This window comes from Microcebus murinus, chromosome 11, assembly GCF_040939455.1.
Source record: "Microcebus murinus isolate Inina chromosome 11, M.murinus_Inina_mat1.0, whole genome shotgun sequence".
NCBI classification, from domain to species: Eukaryota; Metazoa; Chordata; class Mammalia; order Primates; family Cheirogaleidae; genus Microcebus; species Microcebus murinus.
Genome location: NC_134114.1, coordinates 57,001,154 through 57,024,146, shown reverse-complemented (window position 1 = coordinate 57,024,146; position 22,993 = coordinate 57,001,154). Strand labels below are relative to the sequence as shown.

At 42.8% G+C, this 22,993-nt stretch overlaps 1 protein-coding gene and 1 non-coding gene across 2 annotated transcripts; both read right to left on the bottom strand.

Moving 5' to 3' along the window:
* Window positions 1-749: 749 nt before the first annotated feature.
* Window positions 750-22,531, bottom strand: BHMT (betaine--homocysteine S-methyltransferase). Its single transcript, XM_012766773.3, has 8 exons — window positions 22,406-22,531; window positions 18,500-18,632; window positions 10,002-10,120; window positions 8,815-9,006; window positions 8,272-8,419; window positions 5,390-5,572; window positions 3,319-3,547; window positions 750-1,506 (listed from the first exon to the last, which is right to left on the bottom strand). The coding sequence occupies exons 1-8, from the start codon at window positions 22,436-22,438 to the stop codon at window positions 1,320-1,322; spliced, it is 1,224 nt and encodes a 407-aa protein (XP_012622227.2). The 5' UTR covers window positions 22,439-22,531; the 3' UTR covers window positions 750-1,319.
* On the bottom strand, window positions 15,217-15,357 carry LOC142874138 (U4 spliceosomal RNA). Its single transcript, XR_012921963.1, has one exon. It is a non-coding gene; the product is annotated as a U4 spliceosomal RNA (small nuclear RNA).
* Window positions 22,532-22,993: the final 462 nt, after the last annotated feature.

The window sequence follows — 22,993 nt, the reverse complement described above, 5'->3', positions numbered from 1 at the left end:
GAGGTTGCTGTGAGCTAGGCTGATGCCATGGCACTCTAGCTGGGGCAACAGAGTGAGACTCTGTCTCAAAAAAACAAACAAACAAACAAAAAAACTTCATACAAGATTTAGCAAATTGTAGAACTAAAATAACAAATCAAATTCAACCAAAATGGTCTCATTGCACTTCTTTTTGAATAACTGGAAAAAAATTACAATTTAAAAATAACTCAACCCATCCAAGAATGTTTAGAAAGCAGCTTGAACTTTTTTCTAACACCTTGAGGGTAGCCATGCTTATTCTGGTAGTCTTGCATCTTTAGGCTTGAGCTCTCATAGGAGAGCAGATATTAAATTAGCAGGTAGAAATATCATAGTTCTCAATCTAGGAAACCCAGCTAGAGTTTGGAGAATCTACTTTTTTCTTATTACACTTTTTTTTAAGCTATAAATTAACACAAGGTCACCCTCCTCAGCCTTATGGACTGGAGGCATTAGGTGGATCCAGTTTTGATCCAGGATGGAGAGGGCCGAAGTAACAATCTCTTCTTCCTCTCTATTGGTCTGTGTTTCCTAGCGGTAAAAATGGGTCAGGGAATAGAAGAACTCTGAGAGCAGGACTCTGGGCTTTGGGCACCTATTGATCAGGTCCTATATGAGTAATCTTCTTATAAGAATACACTTAAGTACGATGGTCCCCACCTGAAGTATCCCATAGCAATGTTTTTCAAACTGTGGGTCAAAACCCATTAACAGGTCATAAAACTCAATTTGAAGGGTCTCAACCAGCATGTTTTATTAATGAAATAGAATGGAAAGGAATAGAACAGAAAATACCAGAATGGATCACACTTGATTTCAATGGTTATATGCTATCTATTTTCCTGTGTCATTATTAAATTGTGTTTCCTACGGTCAAGTTCAAAAGAGCTTGGAGGCTACTTCCCATAGCACTTTATCTGCCCCTGGCTGGTTGCCGAGTCATTTATGACAGTCCTGTCCTATCCTCCTTGCTAGCCTACCAGCTTCTTGAAGTGGGATTAATGTCTGAATTACTTTTCCTTTGCTGCAGTGATTTCCATAATGCCTTATACATGGTGGGTGCTTAGTAAACCTGTTTAAGATTTACTTGGTACTTATTTTGCTTCTAAGTAAATTTCTAAAATATACTTTTAAAGTTATCAAGTTATATTTGTAAGTCTATTTCCTTCAGCTAATACCAGCTATATGTGTAGGCTGGCATTAATACAAGCATTGCCTTTTAACTATTTTTTTCCTTATTCGTATGGGAACTGTGGCCCAAACATCAAGCTATTCACCAAAAATAGGTTCCATTGAGGCTACTCTGCAGATCTGATTTTTTGCTTTTCAAAGAGCTCTTTCAGCTGCTGCTCAGTGGTGGCTTCTTTCTGCTGCATCAGCTCGGCTGTTCCTTTGGTCACTCCCCAGGCATCTGGCTTTGACATTGAAGGGTTGTATGGCCTGCCTGAGGCTATCCGAAGATTCTCCCAGTATTCCTTCCTGGCCCTGCGTGAACAAGACACACAACATCAGACTCCTCTCCTAGTGTCTGTCTTTGTGTCATGCAGCCATCTTTGCCCTCTAAGAGGATGTCCATTAAAACACACTTATTAATCTGCACGAAAACTCCCCACCCCCAGAACATATAGATCTAAAATTACTTTGAATTTCTTCTTTTAATATATGTATCGGGATAATTTAGAATAGGGACACTTTCTATCCCATGTATGCTACCTCTCCACTTTCACCAGCTGAGTCCACCCTCCTTGCTCTTCCTCAAAGCCTACATTGCTTTTGCACTTCTGACCCCGCAGACTGTGCCTTCTAGTTTGAACTTCAGCATGCTTGGCATCCCTCCTGGCAAGGCTTCCTCACAAGGCTATCACAACTCGCTAACGTGCAAATCTAACCTCCCTGGGTTGTTTGAGACCCTCCAGGTCCTCGCTGCCTTTGGCATGAGCTCATACATAGCTCCTGAGCATGAATAAAAGGCCGCCTCCTCCTGGAATATGTTTTCCATCAAATTCTGTCTCTGGTATTCTCAAACTTCTAGTTTCGCAATACATCATTCTCTTTCCACTTCTCGGTGTCTTCCTTCAGGCTGTTCCTTTGTTTGGCAACTTAATTCCTCTTTCAAAATTCAGCTCAGGTGTCAGCTTTCTTAGAAACCCTCCACTAACCTGGCTCTGCCTTTTGCCCCATGTGGGCCATCACCTCAGACCCTGCACACCTGTGAGTACCTTCATCCTTGAACTTACTGTACTCGTTGGACTTTACCTGTTTATCTCTCTGCCTACTAGATTCCTAGCTCCTTGGGGACAGGGCTGTCCCTTGTTCAGCTTGCTATCTCAGGATCCAAAACAGCGTCTGATAGATAGTTATGCTCAGTTAATGTCTGCTAAACAGAGCAGAACTGCTCTCTCTGCTCAGAGCATCCATCCTCCCTCCCCTGCTTTCTCTACCTGGTGGAGGCCTACTTAGCCTTCAAAACCCAGCCCCCAAAACCCTTCTTCTAAATTATCTTTCTATTAGGCAGCAATAGTCATTCTCTTCTCTTCTTACTTTTCTATTTATATCTCTACTAAAGCAGCTACCACAGTATAACGCATTGGCTTCCTTACCCATTTCCCCCAGTATACTATGAGGGTCTCTAAGTCAGGAACCATTTCTATAAATTCTATGTCAGTGCCCTGCCCAGTGCCTGACATAAAATTTGTTTGTTTATTATTAATATTCCCCCACCCCCTCCACCCCAATATAACCTCTCAGGGCAAAGATCTTGCCTATCTTATTTACTTTTGTGTTCCCAGCTCTGAAAATCATGCTTGACACAGAACAATCAGTATTTGTTATACTTAACCCTTAAAAATCAATGCAATTCAATGTTAGTATCCACCACATGGATGATGCTTTACTTGAGCATCAAATCACTTTTAACTGCCACGTACATTATTTACATTCTACATTCTTAAAGCTTTCTCCAGAAATCACCCCATAAGGATGTTTTTTTATTTTTTTATTTTTTTATTTTTTTATTTTTTTTTTAAGACTAGTCAAGTGCAGTAGTGAGGAGGGGGGAAAGTAGTAGAACAAGGAGTTCAATCTGTAACTGACTGTGAACAATCACGTGAGATAACTCACTACCTTCGGACCAGCCCATAAGGATGTTTTATAAACATCTCTGAGAGAATTTAAGGAAGATGACTGATTCTTCATCATCACATAGCAAATTAGTTATATTCTTTTTAATGGTCTCGCTTGGACATATTCATAATCTAATTGAGTTTGGGTTAGTAAATGTAGCTTAAAGGTCCTTACCTTGCTCTAATCCAGGGTTTGGTGTGCATGTCCAAACCACTGCCCCAGCTGCCATGTTTTTCCGAAGCTAGTGGCAAAAATCCCCTTTCAGGGGCCAGCTCCTCCGCGATTGCCCTGATGTGGTAGGGCTCGAATCCACAGCACCCGCCGATGTACCTGACCCCCAGGTTGTAAGCCTCTCTGGCGTATTTTTGTATGTCCCATCTGGTGGCGACTCTGGGCTCCAGTCCTGTAATACATGGCATTATGTCATTATGCATTATGAATGCTTTATATAAAAAATTTCAAGATAAATAGCTATAGGTACGTAATTTTCAATGAATGAATTATGTAAGTTGTCCAGTATTCAATTCTTAAACTTTTAAAACTACTAGCTACCTTGTATTTATATAACCAGTTTTACATGTTTTGGTATCTGGACTTTAAGATGGTTCCCAATGACCCCTGCCTCTGATGCTCTCACCCCGTGCAGTCCCCTCTGCATTACAGCAGGGTGGCCTCTGAGATCCACAGACGACAGCAGAAGGAATGGCATGTGACTCCAGAGGGAAGGTTTTTTTTTTTTTTTTTTTTTTGAGACAGAGTCTCGCTTTGTTGCCCAGGCTAGAGTGAGTGCCATGGCGTCAGCCTAGCTCACAGCAACCTCAAACTCCTGGGCTCAAGTGATCCTGCTGCCTCAGCCTCCCGAGTAGTTGGGACTACAGGCATGTGCCACCATGCCCAGCTAATTTTTTCTATATATATTAGTTAGCCAATTAATTTCTTTCTATTTATAGTAGAGACGGGGTCTTGCTCTTGCTCAGGCTGGTTTCGAACTCCTGACCTTGAGCAATCCGCCCGCCTTGGCCTCCCAGAGTGCTAGGATTACAGGCGTGAGCCACTGCGCTCGGCCCAGAGGGAAGGTTTTAAACAAATTATAACCTGCCTTGCTCGCTGTTGGAGCACTCCGGCTGGGGGAAGCCAGCAGCCATGTTGTAAGAACACTCAAGCGTCACAACGGGAAGGCCCGTGAGCTGAGTTACTGAGGCCTCCAGTCAGCAGACAGCAAGAAATGGACACCGATGGCCAACAGTCAGCTGTTAGTAAGTGAGCTTGGAAGCAGATTCCCCAGCAGATTCTCATCAGGCCTTCAGATGACTACAGCCCCAGCCAATATCTGGACTGCAACCTCTTAAGGGACCCTGAACCAAACTGCTCAGCAAATCTGTTCTTGAATTCTTGACCCCCCAGAAACTGTGAGATAATAAACTCTCATTTTTTTAAGCCACTAAGCTTTGCAATAATATGTTAGACAGCAATAAATAACACGAATGCCTTGCTACTCTTTCTCCATGGTTCTTCCAGAGTGATTATATTTTATAATATCTCACTTATCTGAGTGTGTCTGTAGAATACAGGACATGGTACAAGGACCCTAGGACAGAATAGGAGGCCAGCCATGCTTTGCCCTGCTGACCACTCTGGCTCAATTTTCGAGGTGGACTCATCCCCACTTCCCAAACATGCTGAGTAGCTTTATCCCCCCGCCTAGCCTGCAAGTATTACCTCACTTCATCTGCTTCATCCCTGCGTTAAAATTTGTTAAACAGCCACCCAATGATGCTAATTTGCCCCCACCCCCCAAACTCTGGAGTATTTGAGTAACATCCAAAATTGGAGAAAAGGACCTTGGAGGTGACTGGTCTACCCTTCTTATTTTTCCAATGAGAAAGTTGAGCTCTAGAGGAGCTCAAGGATTTTCCTAACTCAGCAATGAAGCTGGAACCAGAACAAAGTCCCCTCTGGAGGGCATCCTTTCCAACAGCCGAGAAGTAGGACCCATGGGGTTGTCTATTTAGACACTGATCCTCTGGTTTTATGTTTAAGTTCACAGGTGTTTTTTGCTAGGTGGTCTCATCTTTTCCTTCTGCTACTGTTGAGTATCAAGGAGTTTTGGCTGCAGGGACAGAAACTAAGAGCAAGAGATGAGATATGCAGTCATCTCTTTACTATGATAAAACTCTGGCTGTAGATTTATTTGAAATTTATCAAAGATATTGAGACAAGACTACTTATAAATGGTCTGTCTTACCAAAGGGGAATTCGGGCAGATCGATGAATCCCTGTTTGTTGCAGTCGGGAGTATGGTAGGCCAAGGGCTGGCTCATCAGGTAAGCTTTCAGTCCGGCAGCCTTCAAGCCTTCTTTCATGAGCTTCACCGTCTGCAAACTAATCGTGGGGTCAAAATGGCAGTTCACGCCCACGATGGAGGCTCCTGCAAGTGGTAAGACCATGTTAGCTTTAGGGATGCACCAGCTACCAGCAGGCTCAACTCTCCTCCCTTACCCAGGAAGCTTTTATTAGGAATGATGAATTGCAAGTACAGCACTGGGTCCTTACTCTCCCCAAACTGTCTTGCCTTTGAGCAAGAACGATTACCACCAGGCAGGAAGTGCTTTCTGTGAAAAGTGCTTCGAAGAGTCTGGTATAATTGAAGTGTCATCTATGAACACTTGGCTGTCCATCTTTTCTCAAAAAAAAAAAAATCATTTATAGAGTTTTTTTCTTTTTACTTCAAATGTTAGTAGTCAATTTTTCAATGTTTGACATTTTGTTGCAAGCACAATGATTTTTCAATACTCCCAGCTGCTAGATTGCACCTGTGTTTACCAAATTGCTTGCTTGAGGTGTAAATAAATGTTCCTTTCACCAGGCCAGTTTAATAGTTTCACTATCCTTTTTCAGAAGTGTGTTTTTTTCAAAGAAATTTTGGGTCTAGACTTAATAGTTTGGGGAAAAAAAATCTCAAAAATTCTTTGACTTCAGCTACTCAATGTAGTTAACAGCCTATTAATCATTTTATTAATAACAAGCATTTCATTGACATTTTAGACTCTGGAGACTCACAACTACACGGGATTGTCTTCCTAAAGCTTTCTTGTAAAATTTGTTGCTGCGAAGTTTGATTTAGTGAGAACAGAATATGTTTTAGAAACCTCATTAGAAAAAAAATTATTTCATAGAGACAGAGTCTCACTATGTTGCCAGGCTGGAGTGCAGTGGTGTGATCACAGCTCACTGCAGCCCCAAACTCCTGGCCTCAAGTGATCCTCTCACCTTAGCCTCCAGCGTGCTGGGAGTAACAGGCATGAGCCATTGCATATGGCTGAAACTTCATTTTTTTTTCCAAAAGCTTTTTTTATAGTCATTATGTTCTTAATTATATCTGGACCAAAGGTGATTTTTCATGGCAATCATCAGACATGATTTTGGAAATTTCATCCTCCAGAAGATTTGAGGAGGCAATATGACATTATAATTCTTTTTACTCCGTCCTCTCAAAATGGGAGGAATTCTCAAGCAGGCCTTTTATTCTTTTCTTTTTAATTTCAAAAATTGTGGTAAAATATGTTTCACATAAAATTGGCCATTTAAACCATTTTAGGTGGCATTAATTGCATTCACAATATTGTATAATCATCACCACTATTCTTATCAAAATTTTTCATCACCCCAAAGAGAAACTCTGTACCCATTAAGCAATAACTCCCTATTCCTCCTCCCCCTAGCTCCTTGTAACCACTGATCTAATCCTGCAGTCCCCAACCCCTGGACCATGGCCTGTAGGGACTGGGTCACAGAACTCTTCCACCTCTCCCAGCAACCCCCCCACCTCCATCCTGGGGGGCCACACAGCAGGAGGTGAGCAGCAGGTGAGTGAGTGAAGCTTCCTCTATACAGCCACTCCCCACTGCTTGCATCATTGCCTGAGCTTCGCCTCCCCCTGCAACCTCTGTCCCATGGAAAAACTGTCTTCTATGAAACCGGTCACTGCTTCCCAAAAGGTTGGGGACTGCTGCTCTAATCTACTTTTTGTCTCTGTGGATTTGCCTATTCTATTAATAGATATTTCATATAAGTTAAATCATATATTTGTCCTTTTGTGACTGGCTCACTTAGCACGACGTTTCCAACAGTCATCCCTATTGTGGCATGTTTGAGAACTTCATTGCTTTTTATGGCTGAATAATATTCCACTGTATGCAGATACTGCATTTTGTTTACCCATTTATCTGTTGATAGACTCTTGGTTTGTTTCCACCTCTAAGAAGGACTTTTTTGGCCGGGCACAGTGGCTCACGCCTGTAATCCTAGCACTCTCGGAGGCAGAGGAGGGAGGATCACTCGAGGTCAGGAGTTTGAGACCAGCCTGAGCAAGAGCGAGACCTTGTTTCTACTAAAAATAGAAAGAAATTAGCCAGACAACTAAAAATATATAGAAAAAATTAGCCGGGCATGGTGGTGCATGCCTGTATAGTCCCAGTTACTCGGGAGGCTGGGGCAGAAGGATTGCTTGAGCCCAGGAGTTTGAGGTTGCTGTGAGCTAGGCTGATGCCACAGCACTCACCCTAGCCTGGGCAACAGAAGTGAGACTCTGTCTCAAAAAAATAAATAAAATGAGGCAGTTTTGAAAATAGTCTGTGAGTTTCTCCTAATTATAATGAGACCCGGTATTAGGAATGGAAATTATATAAAAATATATATTGGTTCAGTATTTTATATTGAATGATTTTCTGATTTATTACATCAGTTACAAAAAGCAAAGCATACTAGTAATTTATGAGAATGAAAAACTTTGATTGACAAATAGGGCAACTAACTTTGAAGTTATTAATGTTTAAAGACCTCATTGCTAGGTGTTAAGCTTCCAGCATAGGTCTAGTTACTCCTTTCAAAAGGCTGGTGTGTGTGTGTGTGTGTGTGTGTGTGTGTGTGTGTGTGCGTGTGTATGTGTGCCTGTATATTTTTAAAGCTTTTTTCCTTTGAGACTCAAAAACGGTATTAATATTACTAAAAAGTAAATGAATGATTTTCTTGTTAACAAAAGTAGTATATGCTGATTCACAGATGGATGTGCACTGGTATGTTATCTTAAGACCCACTAGTTGCAAACTGCCCACCATCCGTCATCACCTGCTTTCACCAAGCGCACTGCGCACTCCCCGGGGGGCACTCCGTGCAAATCTCCGTCTGGGCCAATGCACATGGTCGCTGCCACTGGTTTGCCAGATACTTTCAGAGCTTCAACTGCCCACACAGCTTCTTCAACATGTTCAAAATACTGAAATAAGTTAAAATGAGGGCACAATTTAACCTTGTTTCTCCTAAAGCAATTTGAAAAAATTTATACTATGGCTTAATAACTTAATTATTACTAGATAAGTGTTTTTCAAACTCAGAGTTGTGACTCATTAGCATTTTTAAAACAGAATAGAGTAGAATGGAGATTTCTTACTGTGAATTGCAGTCAGAAAGCTTGGAAAACACTATATTTGATTAACTGAGTCAAGTTTAGCAGAAGCCCTAAATTGGAAAAAGATTTCAAAAACTAAATGTTACTACTGTTATACTAGTTGTGATTGGCACCTGATCCCACAAAGTCCTCGCAAAAAGCAAAAGGTAGAGAAAATGTACTCAGTGTGTATTTGTCTTATCTTTGATCATATCTTTGTTTACCTCTGCGATCAAGAAGTCCACATTCTTCTTCAGAAAGACGTCTAGCTGTTGCTGAAATATTTTTTTAACTTCGATTTCACTCTTGCAGCTAAGGTACGAGGGTGTCTGACTCACACCCCCTGCTACCAGAGCATCTCCCTCATCAGCCACTTGGCGGGCAATGTCACAAGCAGCTTCATTGACTTTTCGTCCCTAAAATGGGTGAATACATGATACATCAAACTTTTCATATGAAATCAAAATAAAATTATTATTCAAACATCTACATCTCAGTTGTGTGTTTATGGTAGTGATTTTATTCCAGAAAATGACAGTTATGGAATAGTTCAATGCTTTATAAAGTTGAGCAGTTTGCAATAACAACACTAATAATGGTGATAATAACAATAAATCTAATGGTACTTTCTAGAATATTATATTATTCTGAAGACGTGTGAGATGGTAAAAGTTTTTACATAAAAGGATGTGATCTGGCATCTTCCAAAGCCTAAACTGCATTTAGAAGAAAACCTACCAAATAGTGGTCGTGATGATTTGCTTTTATGATTAGTAGATAAAAATTCAATTTAAATACACAATGCTTGACTTTTTTTGTCATGCATTTTCTCAGCTAACAGCTAAATGCATAACTAGTAAGTTCTTTTCTAATTATTTAGATATTAAAAGTTAATCGTTTTCTTTGAAAAAAAAAACACCCCCCTCCAAAAAAACCTAGCACTGTAGACTCATGGAATTTTAGAACTTCCATCTCATTTTAGAGATGAAGAAATCTCAGCCCTGACGGGGATTAGCGGTTTGCCCAACATCACAAAGTAGGTCATGGCTGAGTCAGGCACTATTCCAGGTTTACTGACTCTTTGCACCTATAATCTTTTCCCTGAAGTTATGCCACATTAAAAAATTATAAGGATGTAAGAATTTGTAAGGATGCCCACTTTACTCAGCAACTTAGTCAAGAGACGAGGAGAACAATTAATTATTAAATACCTCTTCTTTAATCTGCTCCATTAAATGCCTTTCTGTTAATTTGGGAGACTCCAGCTAAAACCTAAGGCTGTTATTCACATCTCTCTGTTTTATATTACTAGAAATAAAACAAAACTCTGAAGAGGCTCAACATTTTTTTTCTAGGAGAGCTTTGGTGATGGCCTGTGTGTCTACGATGACCTTCTACGAGTTCCACTCACAGATATCTTCTCTGAAACATAGTTGCCCCTGTTCTCCAGTTTGTCTTCGCTTGCATAGAAGGTGAAAGTCTGCATGACGTTCGATCCAGCTCTGAGGAACTCTCGATGAAGCTGGCGAACTGGGAGATTGAAAGGGGAGAGGTATAATTTCTATCAGTCATAATTTCTATCAGGTATAATTTCTATCAACCCTTGATGTTTTCAAATGGCTCTCAGATAAACAAACATGGAAATAACTGCTGAAATTTCTGGTTGCTTGATGTTTGCACATCTCGGGGGTTAATGAGAGGTGGATCTGAAGTCCCGTGGCCACTCCTGCAAACCTCCTACGGGTGTATGGACAGGTGGTCAGAGGGGGTGCTCACATTCCTGTATTTGCTCATCGTGGTCACTGTTTTACTTTGCTCATCTTTCATTGACTGTATTTGTGGAAGGCACTCACAGACACAAGGATGAACAATCCATGGTCCTGCTCTTGGAGAATTTCACAAACTGTCCGGAAATAACTGACGGCAGCAAGGTGTGCTTGGGCTATGCTGGAAAAAGAGATAATTTCTACCAAGGACATGGGGCGAGGGAGGTCCCACAGAGGAGGAATCATTTGAGCTGCACTTTGAAGAATTCAGCATTATCACCAGGCAGAGAAGGTGAGGAAGGGAATTCCCTACAGAGGCAACAGCCCCAGCAAAGACAACGAGGCAGGAACAGGCTTGGCATTTGGGGGAGTCACAAGTAGTCTGAGGGGCTGGGGTGGAGGTTTTGGGGAAATAGGTACAGTTTTGAAGCAATTGAGTGATGTGATTCCTGTGTTTTTGAAAGATGATTCTTGTAACAAAGTGGAATAAGAAATGGAGCGACGTTCCCAAACACAGCTCCATGGATGAATACCAAGTGGCAAACAAAGTTTCACCAGCCACAGGAAGTATGATGAGAATTTTTTTTCCATATAGCTAACTGTATGCAATTTAAAAAATTATCCTTTCCTCTAAAATACTGGCCCAAAGCCTGGCTGACCATTAGATCCTCAGCAAGTCTTTTTTTAATTATAGAATCTAGGGTCAAATCCACAGATACTCTAATTTAATTGGTTTGGGAGTGGCATTTTTTTTAAAAAGGGTTCCCCAACTGATCCTTGTTGTTAGCGTTGTCAAGAATTGCCATTCCACAATAGTGGAAAAATACTCATTTTATAAAATTAGTGAGACTAGGGTGGTGTCTGTTTTTGTCAGAGGAATTAACTGGGCAAAGTAAGAAATCAGCAATCCTATATCAGACCCTGAAATTTATTTTGAAATTTCAGAGGCCTATGAAATACAAAGGTCTGGAGAAGCAACCATATCAGAGGGTAGAAAATTACTAGGACACTGGAGTTCTTGGTCCTTCATGGATGAAGACTAGGGACAAGTTTGTATACCAGGTGCCTAGAATATAGAAACCTTGGTTTTCATTTTTAAATGGACAAATAAGTGAGGCAAAAAAGCTTTTAAATTTTTAGAAAATGGGATTCTAAGCTTGGAGCAAAACCTTTTCCATGATTTTTAAGATCATAGAAACTTTAGTTCTCAGTGGGACCATAAAAGCACGCCTAAATTAGTCAGTTTCAAACTTAGTAACAGAACCAATTAAAAACATCTTATAGGGAGTCCCATACACCAATTAGATAAGCCCAGAGCTGCTGTGGTGGGAGAGGGGGAAGGGCCTACAGACTAGGTTTCTGGGCATTAGGATGAAAGAGTTTATAGCCAGGAAGTCCACCTGTGTGGACTTGGATGGATTTCCAGAGATTCCATGAAAAAACCCTGGAAAGGTATGCAAATTGTACATTTGACAGTGCAGAAGGTCTACAAAGTTTTATCAGATTTTTCCAAAGGGCAATGACCCCAAACAGTTGAAGACAACTCCTCACTCTTTTTTTTTTTTTTTTTTTTTTGAGACAGAGTCTTACTCTGTCATCAGGGCTAGAGTGCAGTGTCATCATAGCTCACAGCAACCTCAAACTCCTGGGCTCACGCAATCCTCCTACTTCAGCTTCCCAAGCAGCTAGGACTATAGGTGCACACCACCATGTCTGGCTAATTTTTCTATTTTTTGTAGAGACGGGATCTCCCTCCATCAGGCTGGTCTCAAACTCCTGGCCTAACTCGATCCTCCCACCTTGGCCTCCTGGAGTGCTAGGATTACAGGCACAAGCCACCATGCAGGTGAACACCTCACTTTTAATTTGGTTATTCCATTGTATTTCTTAAAAACTGCAATGCTTCTCTAAGTATGACCCATTTTAGAATCACCTGGGGGGAATAGTTATAACCTCAGTTTCCCCAAACTCCTCCAGACCCCAGAACCTGAATTCATTGCTGAAGTCAATGCTGCTTCCACTGAGTGCAAGAGCCACAACTTTGGGCATAAACTTTAGCAGGAGAGTTAGGCTGATTATTTCTGGATATCCTTTGAACTGCTGTTTCCTGTTTTTCCTCATCATAAGGTTCCTAGATTCATCCTCTAACCAATAATAGGATGTGACTGGGCCCTGTGACACAATGACACTACTTATACTAATTCATTACCTTCATTTTATGGCTTTAACCTCCTCATTATATTAGTTTATTTTAACATCACAGAGGCGAAATGCACATTATTACATGGTTATATATGTATAGTGCATAGTTAAGTATTAGCCTTATAAATTTAGCTTGAGAAATGCAAGTTTTTGAAATTCTACAGCAAACTCTAAAAGGTCAAATAAAATTCTGCAGCATTTCTTCAGTGGAATAATATGTTTGCAGCAAAATCATTTGGGATCAAAATGTCACCTGAGCTAACATGGAAGTATTTATAGTTGTATCTCAATTAGTGAGGGTAGTCATATATTTTGATGCAAAACCAGTACTAGTGTTTGATAATGGGGGTGTTTCAGGGCCCAATGAGAGTGTTACATGATATTGATATACAGCACATCCACTGTATTAACTTTGTAAAATCCCCAAACTTCTGAATTCCAAGACACATTTAGCCCCAAACTGATTTGGATAAGGGATTTTAGGCCTGTGGCATAACCTTCTCTTTCTTGCTGCCTCTACCACTAAAATGTCAGGCCCAGGCAATGTTTCAAGAGAAGTCCAGCTTGCAGGAAAATTCTTCAGGGTTGTATCAATACTATTAATAGTATTGATTAATACTGAGAATTGATACTAGGTCTAAACTACAAAAGCACTTGCAGATACATATTTGTATAAAAAGCATGAAAACTGATCATCCCTTTCATTCAGAGCCTGAAGATTTTAAACACTTTTCACCTCTCTAACCCCTCCAGCCACTGTCCTCTGAGGATGGTCCTAAGAAGATATGTTACAGGAGATTTGTCTTTTCTGATGTATCCTGTAGTCTGCTGTGGTTGACAGAATTTGAGCTGGGTGCTGGCAGAGTCAAATACATGAGATTGCAGTCTATAGCAGAAGGGATTAAATCTAATGACTCAGTGTCACAGAGTTTTCATTAATTCTTGAAATGCATGGAGATCCCACAAGAAAAAGTAGAGCAAATGCTCAATATCCCTAAATAAGCTCAATAATACTCAGAACACAGATGGCCAAGAGATAAAATGTGCTGTTTTTGCACTAGTAAAATTGAAGAAAATATCAGAGCAATTACTCTTGAGCTCCTCTAACACATAGTCTTTTTTAAAATGTGACTTACAAAATTGAAATTTGTGGTTTATTTAATTTATTTATTTATTTTGAGACAGAGTCTTGCTTTGTTCCCAGGCTAGAGTGAGTGCCATGGCGTCAGCCTAGCTCACAGCAACTTCAAACTCCTGGGCTCAAGCAATCCTGCTGCCTCAGCCTCCCGACTAGCTGGGACTACAGGCATGTGCCACCATGCCCAGCTAATTTTTTCCATATATATATATATATTAGTTGGCCAATTACTTTCTTTCTATTTATAGTAGAAACAGGGTCTCGCTCTTGCTCAGGCTGGTTTTGAACTCCTGACCTCGAGCAATCTGCCCGCCTCTACCTCCCAGAGTGCTAGGGATTATAGGCATGAGCCATCGAGCCCGGCCTGAAATTTGTGGTTTAAATAAAAGTCCTGTGTTGTCTACATGGCAAGGTCTGGGCAAGGGTAGTTTACTATTGGTATCAATTTAGTCCAAGAAACATTTTATTCTGAATTTAACATGGTAAGCAGACCATAAGAAGCAAACCATAGGTATATTGGAAATCCTCCCTCTGGGTTCTTAAATGATTATTTCGTTGTGTTCCTTAAAGCACTTTAATGCAATGTTTCGTAAAGTGTGGTTCACTTCACAATCACCTGGGGACAATGATTATAAACTCAGTTTCCTGGACCTCCCACAGATTTAATGAATCCAAATTACTGTAAATGGGGCCTAGGAATCTGAAATTTTTAACAAACTTTGCTGGTGAAACTAAAATTTGAGCTTCCCAAGCCTACTAATTTCATTTTTTCAAGAGGATAGAAGATAGTATTATTTCTACTTTTATTCAGATATATAAAAGTTGTATACATTTGTTGGGCTTCACAGTGTCAATATAGCTCTGTTACTTTGGATACTATTTAGGGGATTATGTGAGTTGTTCTATAGTTCAGCAGAGATAGATTCTGTCTGTCTCTAGCAGAAGTAGATTAATACAACCAAGAATACTACCAAAAGAAGAAACAACTCAGCCAGCTTAATAGTTATAGTTAATACATACAGTGTTTAATATATGCCAGGAACTATTTTAAACACTTGACATAGAACTTATTTAATCCTCCTAACAACCTTATGAGGTAGATGGAAATATCATGTTAGTTTTATAGAAGAGGTAACCGAGGCCCGGAGAAGCTAAGTAATTTCCTTAAGGTCACACAGCCTAGTGGCTGAGTCAGAAGTGGATCCAGTGTGGGCCAGTGGGGCAATGGATAAGCCGTCTGACTACGGATCACAGAGTCTAGATGCTTCATCTCAAAGCTGTACTGTCTCTCAATCTATTTATATGCATTGTTAGGTTTCGTCCTTTATTTCTGAGTTCAATGAAATATGCTTTCTAAACAAACGTAAAAAACAATTGTTCATCTTGTATAATATTTACTAGAAAGGCCTCTAGTTTCTCTTGAAAGACTCAACCTCTTTAAAAGTGTTTTACATAGTAATCTGAGCAACCTCACTGCCACATTTTATCTTGCCTTCTCTCCCTTTTTTTTTTTTGTTCAGTCTCCATAGAGACTGTCAAAAATTGCCAATGCTGACTACATTTCAAGTCACCATGGCGGGGAATTGGGAAAAGTATTCAATTAGCAACAATCACACCTCGGATAAACCTCATTGGCTACAATACTGCCACTGTGGAAAGCTCATCTTGCCTTCTCAACTCAGCTCAAGTTCCCTTCATCTCTCTGTCCCATGGCTACCCTCTAAAACAAAGCCATAGAAACAATAGAATGGCCTCTCTCCCCTTTCTCTTTCCCAGATCATTTGGCTCTTCTAAAATCATCCCTTCCGTTATATCATTCCAGCCAATCAGAGAAGACCTGTCTATCTCCCTGGCTCAGTGCAGCTTTGAGGTTGGAATCCCTTCATTCCCTCCATCAGCACGTGCCAGACAGGCACCCATCATCTGGGCACTGGAGATGCATCAGTGAATGAGTGTAAAGTTACCAGTGGGCAAATAACAACAATAATAAAAAACATAGAAAACAGACAGTGTTATCAAGAAAATAAAACAGGCCGGGCACGGTGGCTCACGCCTGTAATCCTAGCACTCTGGGAGGCCCAGGCAGGTGGATTTGCTCGAGGTCAGGAGTTTGAAACCAGCCTGAGCAAGAGCGAGACCCCCCGTCTCTACGATAAATAGAAATAAATTAATTGGCCAGCTAATATATATATAGAAAAAACTAGTCGGGCATGGTTGCGCATGCCTGTAGTCCCAGCTACTAGGGAGGCTCAGGCAGGAGGATGGCTTGAGCCCAGGAGTTTGAGGTTGCTGTGAGCTAGGCTGATGCCACAGCACTCACTCTAGCCTGGGCAACAAAGTGAGACTCTGTCTCAAAAAAGAAAAAAGAAAAAAAGAAAAGAAAACAGAACAATAAAGAAGTTATAAAGAGAATTAACAGTGACCATGGGGCTACTTTAGATTAGGCAACCAAAGAAACAGACTAGCATTAGGGAGAGCAGGTCATGGTTAGAAGGATCAGCTAGTGCAACAGTCTAAGAGGGGGAGGACAGGCTTAACATAATCAAGGGGACAAAAAGGAGGCAGTAGAGGTTGGTACCTTGTGCCACCCAGATCTTTACTGCAGGTGAGTCCTTCCTCCAGCTGCCAGAAGGGTTGGGTGCTGATAGCTTCTGGGTGACACTCCAGAAAGTGTCCGAAGCCAAGGGGAGCTCCCTTGCCCAAGGCTAGGCCCCCTCCTGGGCGGAGGACTGACAGCTGGCATGCAGTGCTAGGTCTACTGGTGGGGGGCAGACACAAAGACCCAACCACCTTACTTCATCAAGGCAGCTCTGAAAGGGCTTGTCCAACTTCAGAAATCCTGGAAGGATCAATGGCCTTGCTACAACTGCTTCGCAGTTTAATTCCTCCCTCTGCCCAGTCTTGCTTCTCTCACTCCCTTACAGGAATTATTACTTTCCTTTTCTTTTTTTTCAGAGACAGGGTCTCACTCTGTCAACAGGCTGGAGTGCAGTGGCCCAATCATATAGCTCATTGCAATCTTGAACACCTGGGCTCAAGTGATCCTGCTGCCTCAGCCTCTTGAGTAGCTGGGACTACAGGTATGCACCACCACGCCTGGCTAATTTTTAAAATTTTTTTGTAGAGACAAGATCTCACTATGGCTGGTCTCAAACTGCTGGTCTCAAGTGATCCTCCTGCCTTGGCTTCCCAAAGTGCTGGAATTACAGGCCTGAGCCACTACACCTGGCCAGGATTGTGTCTTAAAAGCACTTTCTAATAAAACTCCTGTACACAAGTCTCCCTTCAGAATTTGTCTCCTGGGTGGCCCTACCTTCAACAGTTGGAGCCAGGATCAGTTCTAGGAAAAACTCTGACAGCGTCATTGTGGAGCTGGATTACCTCCAGCCAGCTGGTAATGAGCACCCACTCATCACTTCTGGTAGCAGGAGAACTGCTAGCTCCTCAAATGCTCTAGGAGTGCAACTATTAAGCCCCGGTGGGTGGTGGGCCACCCTTGGAAGGGAATGCACTAGCAGGTGTAGTATCTCAGATGTCTGAGAGGTTCAGGGGAAGTAGCAAATACAAGGACTATGGAATCAGATAGCTATTGTGGGATAGCATCAATGCACTGAAGAAAGACAATGCAAGGCTAAGGGTGAATAATCCCCCACTTAAGGCAAAGTCTGAAAGTCTGAGGGTCTTCTGGGTGGCACATAAAGAGACTCATCCCTTGCAGCTAGAGAGCAGAAAGAGCTGAAGATTTGGCTCAAGACTGAGTTATATAGAAGAGCTCTCAACCAGGCAAGCCTGCTATGCCACAGTCAGGGCTCTGATTAGGAAGAACTGGGACTCTGAGGCTGGGGGTTAAGACATATGGGTGGATTCACCCAAAAACCTTGAACATCCAGATCCCCTCTGAACTCTCTGGAACTGCAGAAATGGCCCAGTCCTCCCTTTTCAGAGATCAATGCTTCCCTCCTGCTTGAGGACCCTGCCTTGTCTTGGAAGATAGCATTTACCCACCCAGGCTGTATCCCACTTACTCTTCTGGTGATAAAAGATTCCTAGTCAAAAAAGTAAAGTGAGAATAAAGTGCACGGGTGCAGGTGCAGAATAGGTATATAATTAGATTTAAATAGGGCTGGGCTAGAATACTATGAATTTAACTAGTTGGTAAATACACAGTGGAGGGCGAGCTTATCTGCAAGACAGTGGTTATGATGTACTGCCGTGGAACCTACAGTGGGTGAGGAGCAAAGTCCAGACACATGGGGGAGAATGAATAATAAACACTAAACTGACGTGGACAAAGGACTGAGGGTCTTGAAGAGGCGGAGGGTGGGAGTACTAGAGAGAGTGCGCAGAAAAGACAGGAGGTGGTCAGAGAGTGGGGAGCTCTGGTGATGGCAAAGTCTAGGAGTGGGCTGCTGACATGAAGGTGGAAGAAAAGTTCCCTGGAGGTGAGGAGGAGATCAAGGCACTCCCAGGCAAAGTGCTGGGGTTGGATGGATCCTGTGCATGGAGGCTGAAGTTACCTAGACTGGTGAGAGAGGCAGGAGCACAGAAGAAGGTAGTGAGCTAGGTTCCAGGCTACTCTAGAGTGAGGGGCAGGGACTAGGAGGTAGATAGCTGACAGCAACAAGGAGGGCCACCATGCTTATCCGATGTGTGAATCTACACTCATGTACCTAGCACAGTGCCCAGCAGGCAATTACACCATTTGGAAAATGTTGCATGAACTTACCTGTTTGATGATATACTCCTAGACTTGAGTCAACATAGTGCCTTTTATGAGAAGGTAGAATAGAGCTCTGCACCAACCTGCTTCTGGGTGCTCCACAGCGGCTTCTGGAGTCCAGGGGCCTGCCTTTACGTAGCCCCTCTTCTCCAGTGCAAAGACAAACCCTCCATCTCCAATCACCACCTCTCCTGCGTTTAAACGTTCTAGGATGCCCTAAAATTATAGATAAGGGGGGGGAAAGGAGTTATTTGAGTTTTAAAGATAATTTTCTATTTTTATTACTTTTGCTAACATATTCTTTTTTTTTTTTTTTTTGAGACAGAGTCTCGCTTTGTTGTCCAGACTAGGGTGAGTGCCGTGGCATCAGCCTAGCTCACAGCAACTTCAAACTCCTGGGATCAAGCAATCCTCCTGCCTCAGCCTCCCGAGTAGCTGGGACTGCAGGCATGCACCACCATGCCTGGCTGATTTTTTCTATATATATTAGTTGGCCAATTAATTTCTTTCTATTTATAGTAGAGACGGGGGTCTCACTCTTGCTCAGGCTGGTTTCGAACTCCTGACCTCGAGCAATCCACCCGCCTGGGCCTCCTAGACTGCTAGGATTACAGGCATGAGCCACCTTGCCTGGCCTATTAACATATTCTTGAGAGGTACGATTACTTTACAATTTTCAGAAAAATTCAAGTGTATACATTTTTTAAATACATAAATTTATGGCTACCTATAAGGCAAACAACCAGAATGCTCACATTAATATAATGAAAACTTGTGTATATGTGCTGGGGGGGGTGTCCTTCAGAACACATTAAAGAGTGTTTGAAGAATACTGTGGGAAGATGTTATGTCTGAAAAAGACTCTACCACAAAGGTGGCCAAATCACTTAAAGACTTCCATCTTTGATGCTAAAATTCAGTTTCCACATAGGTAACTATGTTACAAAGTCCAGGAGGTGATGAGCATGCACATTCTGCACTCTATGACAAGAACAGGAAAGCAACCAGTAAATAAAGTATTTGTAAATGAATTTCCAGCCCAATCTCCATATCTATTCCATTTACAGCACTATGCAATAATCATCCTGCTGTTAATGTTCAACAGATAAGTTTGGAATATTTTTAAAGGCTTTTGTGAATTAGAAAGTAATTTTCTAGTATAACCATTTTTTTTGTAATTTCAAAGAACCATAGACTTTAAAAATAAAAGGTACCCTACATTCCATTTAGGTCTCTCTCTCTCTGATTTTAACAAATGAGGAATTCCACAAGGTCTTGAGTAATTTACACAGGATCTCACAGTTGGGGACCATAGGGCATCCTGACTCTTTCATTCTTAAATGATATCTAGACTGGATTTTAAATGGGTGTAGGGGCTGGGACAGTCCTGAAAAAAGTGTGTAAAGGAATAACTTGGGATGTACTTACCTATTGTGATCCATTTACCACCAATAACGTGGATAAAACAAATGCTGATATAAAACAAGCATTAGATAAATCTGTGAGGCATTCATACAGAGGATTTTACACCCTAATTCCTTGCCATCTTCTTAGTGCCTCCCTCATTTTAATCCTCTTTCCTTCCACTGCCCCTTCCCCATGCCATTTGGGCAGCCGGTTCTCAGAGAGAGGAAATTAACATTTTTACCTTAGAGCAGTGGGAGGGGTATGCCATATGTTCCCTAATACCCCTTTCAGATCAAAAAATGTTCAAGCCTGAAAGTCCATAATAAGCAAATACAAAAATATAGAATGGCTCACATGATTACAATGTATCTACATGCTACATCTTAAAACTACAACTTTGCTTATTATGACCCAGTTAACAGCAACAACAACATATATATGTGTATATGTATGTATGTCTCTGTGTGTGTGTATACTGCTGCCAGTGTAGTTATATCAAAAACATGAGAAAGGGTCACATATATGAGACATGATTTGGTACTAACTTTCATTTGGGTGAAACCATTCATGACATTTTGGCAGTTAGCAGCTCTTACTGAACTTGTGTGTTTTCAAACTTTAGTACCACAACATTTTAAAATATGGTACAGCTAAAAAGCTAATATTTGATGGTTGGGTGGGTGGTGGTGATTCAATTACCATGCTGTTCATAAATTTTCTGAGCAATTTAATCTAGAAATACTATCTCTGAGATACTACTGCAAGTTTTAATTACCTGGACATCAGGATTTTCTGTCCCTAAACAGATTTTTTTTAAAAAGTGGAATGTGCTATAAACAAAAGATACTGTTTTGGGAAAATGTTACAAAACAGTGTGCATAATATCAGCCCATTTTTGTTTAAAAAGTACATATTTGCCTAGACAAAAAACTAGCAGAATATATGTTGAAATTTAGCAGGCACTGTGCTTTCTGCTTTTCCTAGTTGTTTATAATGAACATGTGTTAGCTTTGTAATATATATCTTAATTTTAAACTCAAATGTGGAGACATGTTATTGTCAATGTTTTAGCACTGACAGACATGGAAACAAGGTACTGAGGAAACTCTTTTTTCCATCTTCTGACCATCTGTAGCTTAGATAGTCTTTTAAAGATACTTCTTTAAAATGTTAAATTTTTTGACTATGAGTTTGGGGAATGGGTGAGAATCCATGGCTGTATGAATACCCCTTCCCTGCAACCACACACATACAAATTAAATCTCTATAGGAATCATCCTTCCTCATCTACACAGACTATTCATTTAGTGCATTCAAGAACTGGCAGGAATTCTCAACCTACTTTAACTGGTGACAGCCTATAATTGCTTGTCATCTCAATACTTCATGCCATCAACATGTATCCATCAATGCTGCATGGCATTTAAAATATTTGACTGAATTAACCTTTTCCCTTGTGTGGAGGTCTTTTCGATTTGGGGGTGACCCAGGGTGGTTTCCCAGCAGGGCGGGCACTGAGGATGAGAGGCTGCCACCCTACCACTTCCTAGGAGCTTTTGTTGTGCCAGGCCTGGAGCTGGGCGTTTTGGTACCAAAGGGCCAAGTATATATATTATGTCCTCTTCCCTCCATCCTTCCCTCTCTTCCCAAGCCTCCAGCCACACTCCCCTGCAGTCAGTCCGTCCATCCACCCACTTCCCAAGCTAGAGGAAGGCCGACCGTCTGGGCTGAAGACAGTTGTTCCAACAGGCCGCTGGGAAGGCGAAGAGATGGACTTGTTCATCAGGAGCTGGAACTGCTGGATTTGGGGGCTTTAAAGTCTTATTAACAGCCCTTCCTCAGTGTCTTACAGCCACTCTGCCCATTTTTTCCCCTTAAATTGTGTTTTTGAGGCTCGCATGGTGCATTTTTCTGGAGACCGCGGAAACAAATTGCAGGTGAAAACCTACCATCGCCCGACCAACGCCTGGGCCCTGGGTGCAGCTGGGGCGCCGCGAGAACCTGGCGGGGCGGTGGCCCGAGACGCAGCGGCGCGGGCCCGCGCGGCGGGAAACGGTCGGGGCGGCGCGGCGCTCCTCCCCAGCCGGCCCGCGCGGGGCGCAGAGGGGCTGGCGGCGGCCGCGGCGCAGACGCCCGCATCCCCGCGCGCGGCGGGACGCCACCTGTGCCACCGCCGTGGGGCGGGACCGCCCGTGGGGCTGGGAGTAGCATCTCTGGGGGAGTTTCCTGGTGTTGGGGTGCTGCACACAGAAGGTGTTGGGAGTCTCAGGGCTCTGGGGCGCCCTCCGTCGGGGCTGGCTCAGAGGGTGCCCTTGGGTGCGAGGCAAGCATCGCATGGGTCGCTCTGGGGTGCGCTCTGCTCCCAAGCGGGGCCGGGGGTGGAGGGGCGGGAGAGGCGCGCAGGACGTGGGGCGGGAGTGGGGAGGCTCAGAGGCGCGCCGGGCCCTGCAGGAGTAGTTCTGGAAGCACACCTTGGTCGGAGGGGGGTAGGAGGATGCTGGGTCCACAGCGGGCTCCGGGGCCCCTCTGCGCTCGCCCGGGCTGCGGGACGGAGGGCGCCCTCGGGTGCGCTGGCGACTCACCTTCTTGGCCGTTTTGCCCCCAACGGGTGCCATCTTCGTGGTGTCCAAAAGGTAGTCGGCAGGGATGCAACCGGCGACGCGAGCCTTGCCCCTGCGAAGCCCGGAGCTGCCCGGCGGTGGCTGCCGGCGACTTTATACCCGCTGCTCGGCGCGGGGAGGGTCTCCGGGCCCCGGCGCGGCCCAACGCGGGCCTCGGGCGGGGAACACGCCCACCAGCCTTTGTTCGGGCCTGCAGCTTGTTGAGAACATGACCTGTGGAGACGATCGAGATTGTTTTCCCAAACGGGTGGAAACACCAAGAAGTAAAATAAGAAGAAGGAAAAAAAGAGGTTGCCAAACAAGTTTCAAATCTACCTGTGCGCCGTCCCTTTTTGCCCCTCGAGGGTCTCCCACTCTGATCATCCCTCCAGAGAGGCCCTTAACAATTCCGTTCAGTGCCCAGATATTTGTCAAAGGCCAAGGATTCGAGATTATGGAATGAGGAGGCAATGTCCTGGAAGAAACTTCAGCTGGAAGTGTGATCTTATGTGTGATACACATCCAGTCTACCCGGGCACAAACAAGGCATTTTTCTTTTTTTCTTTCGTT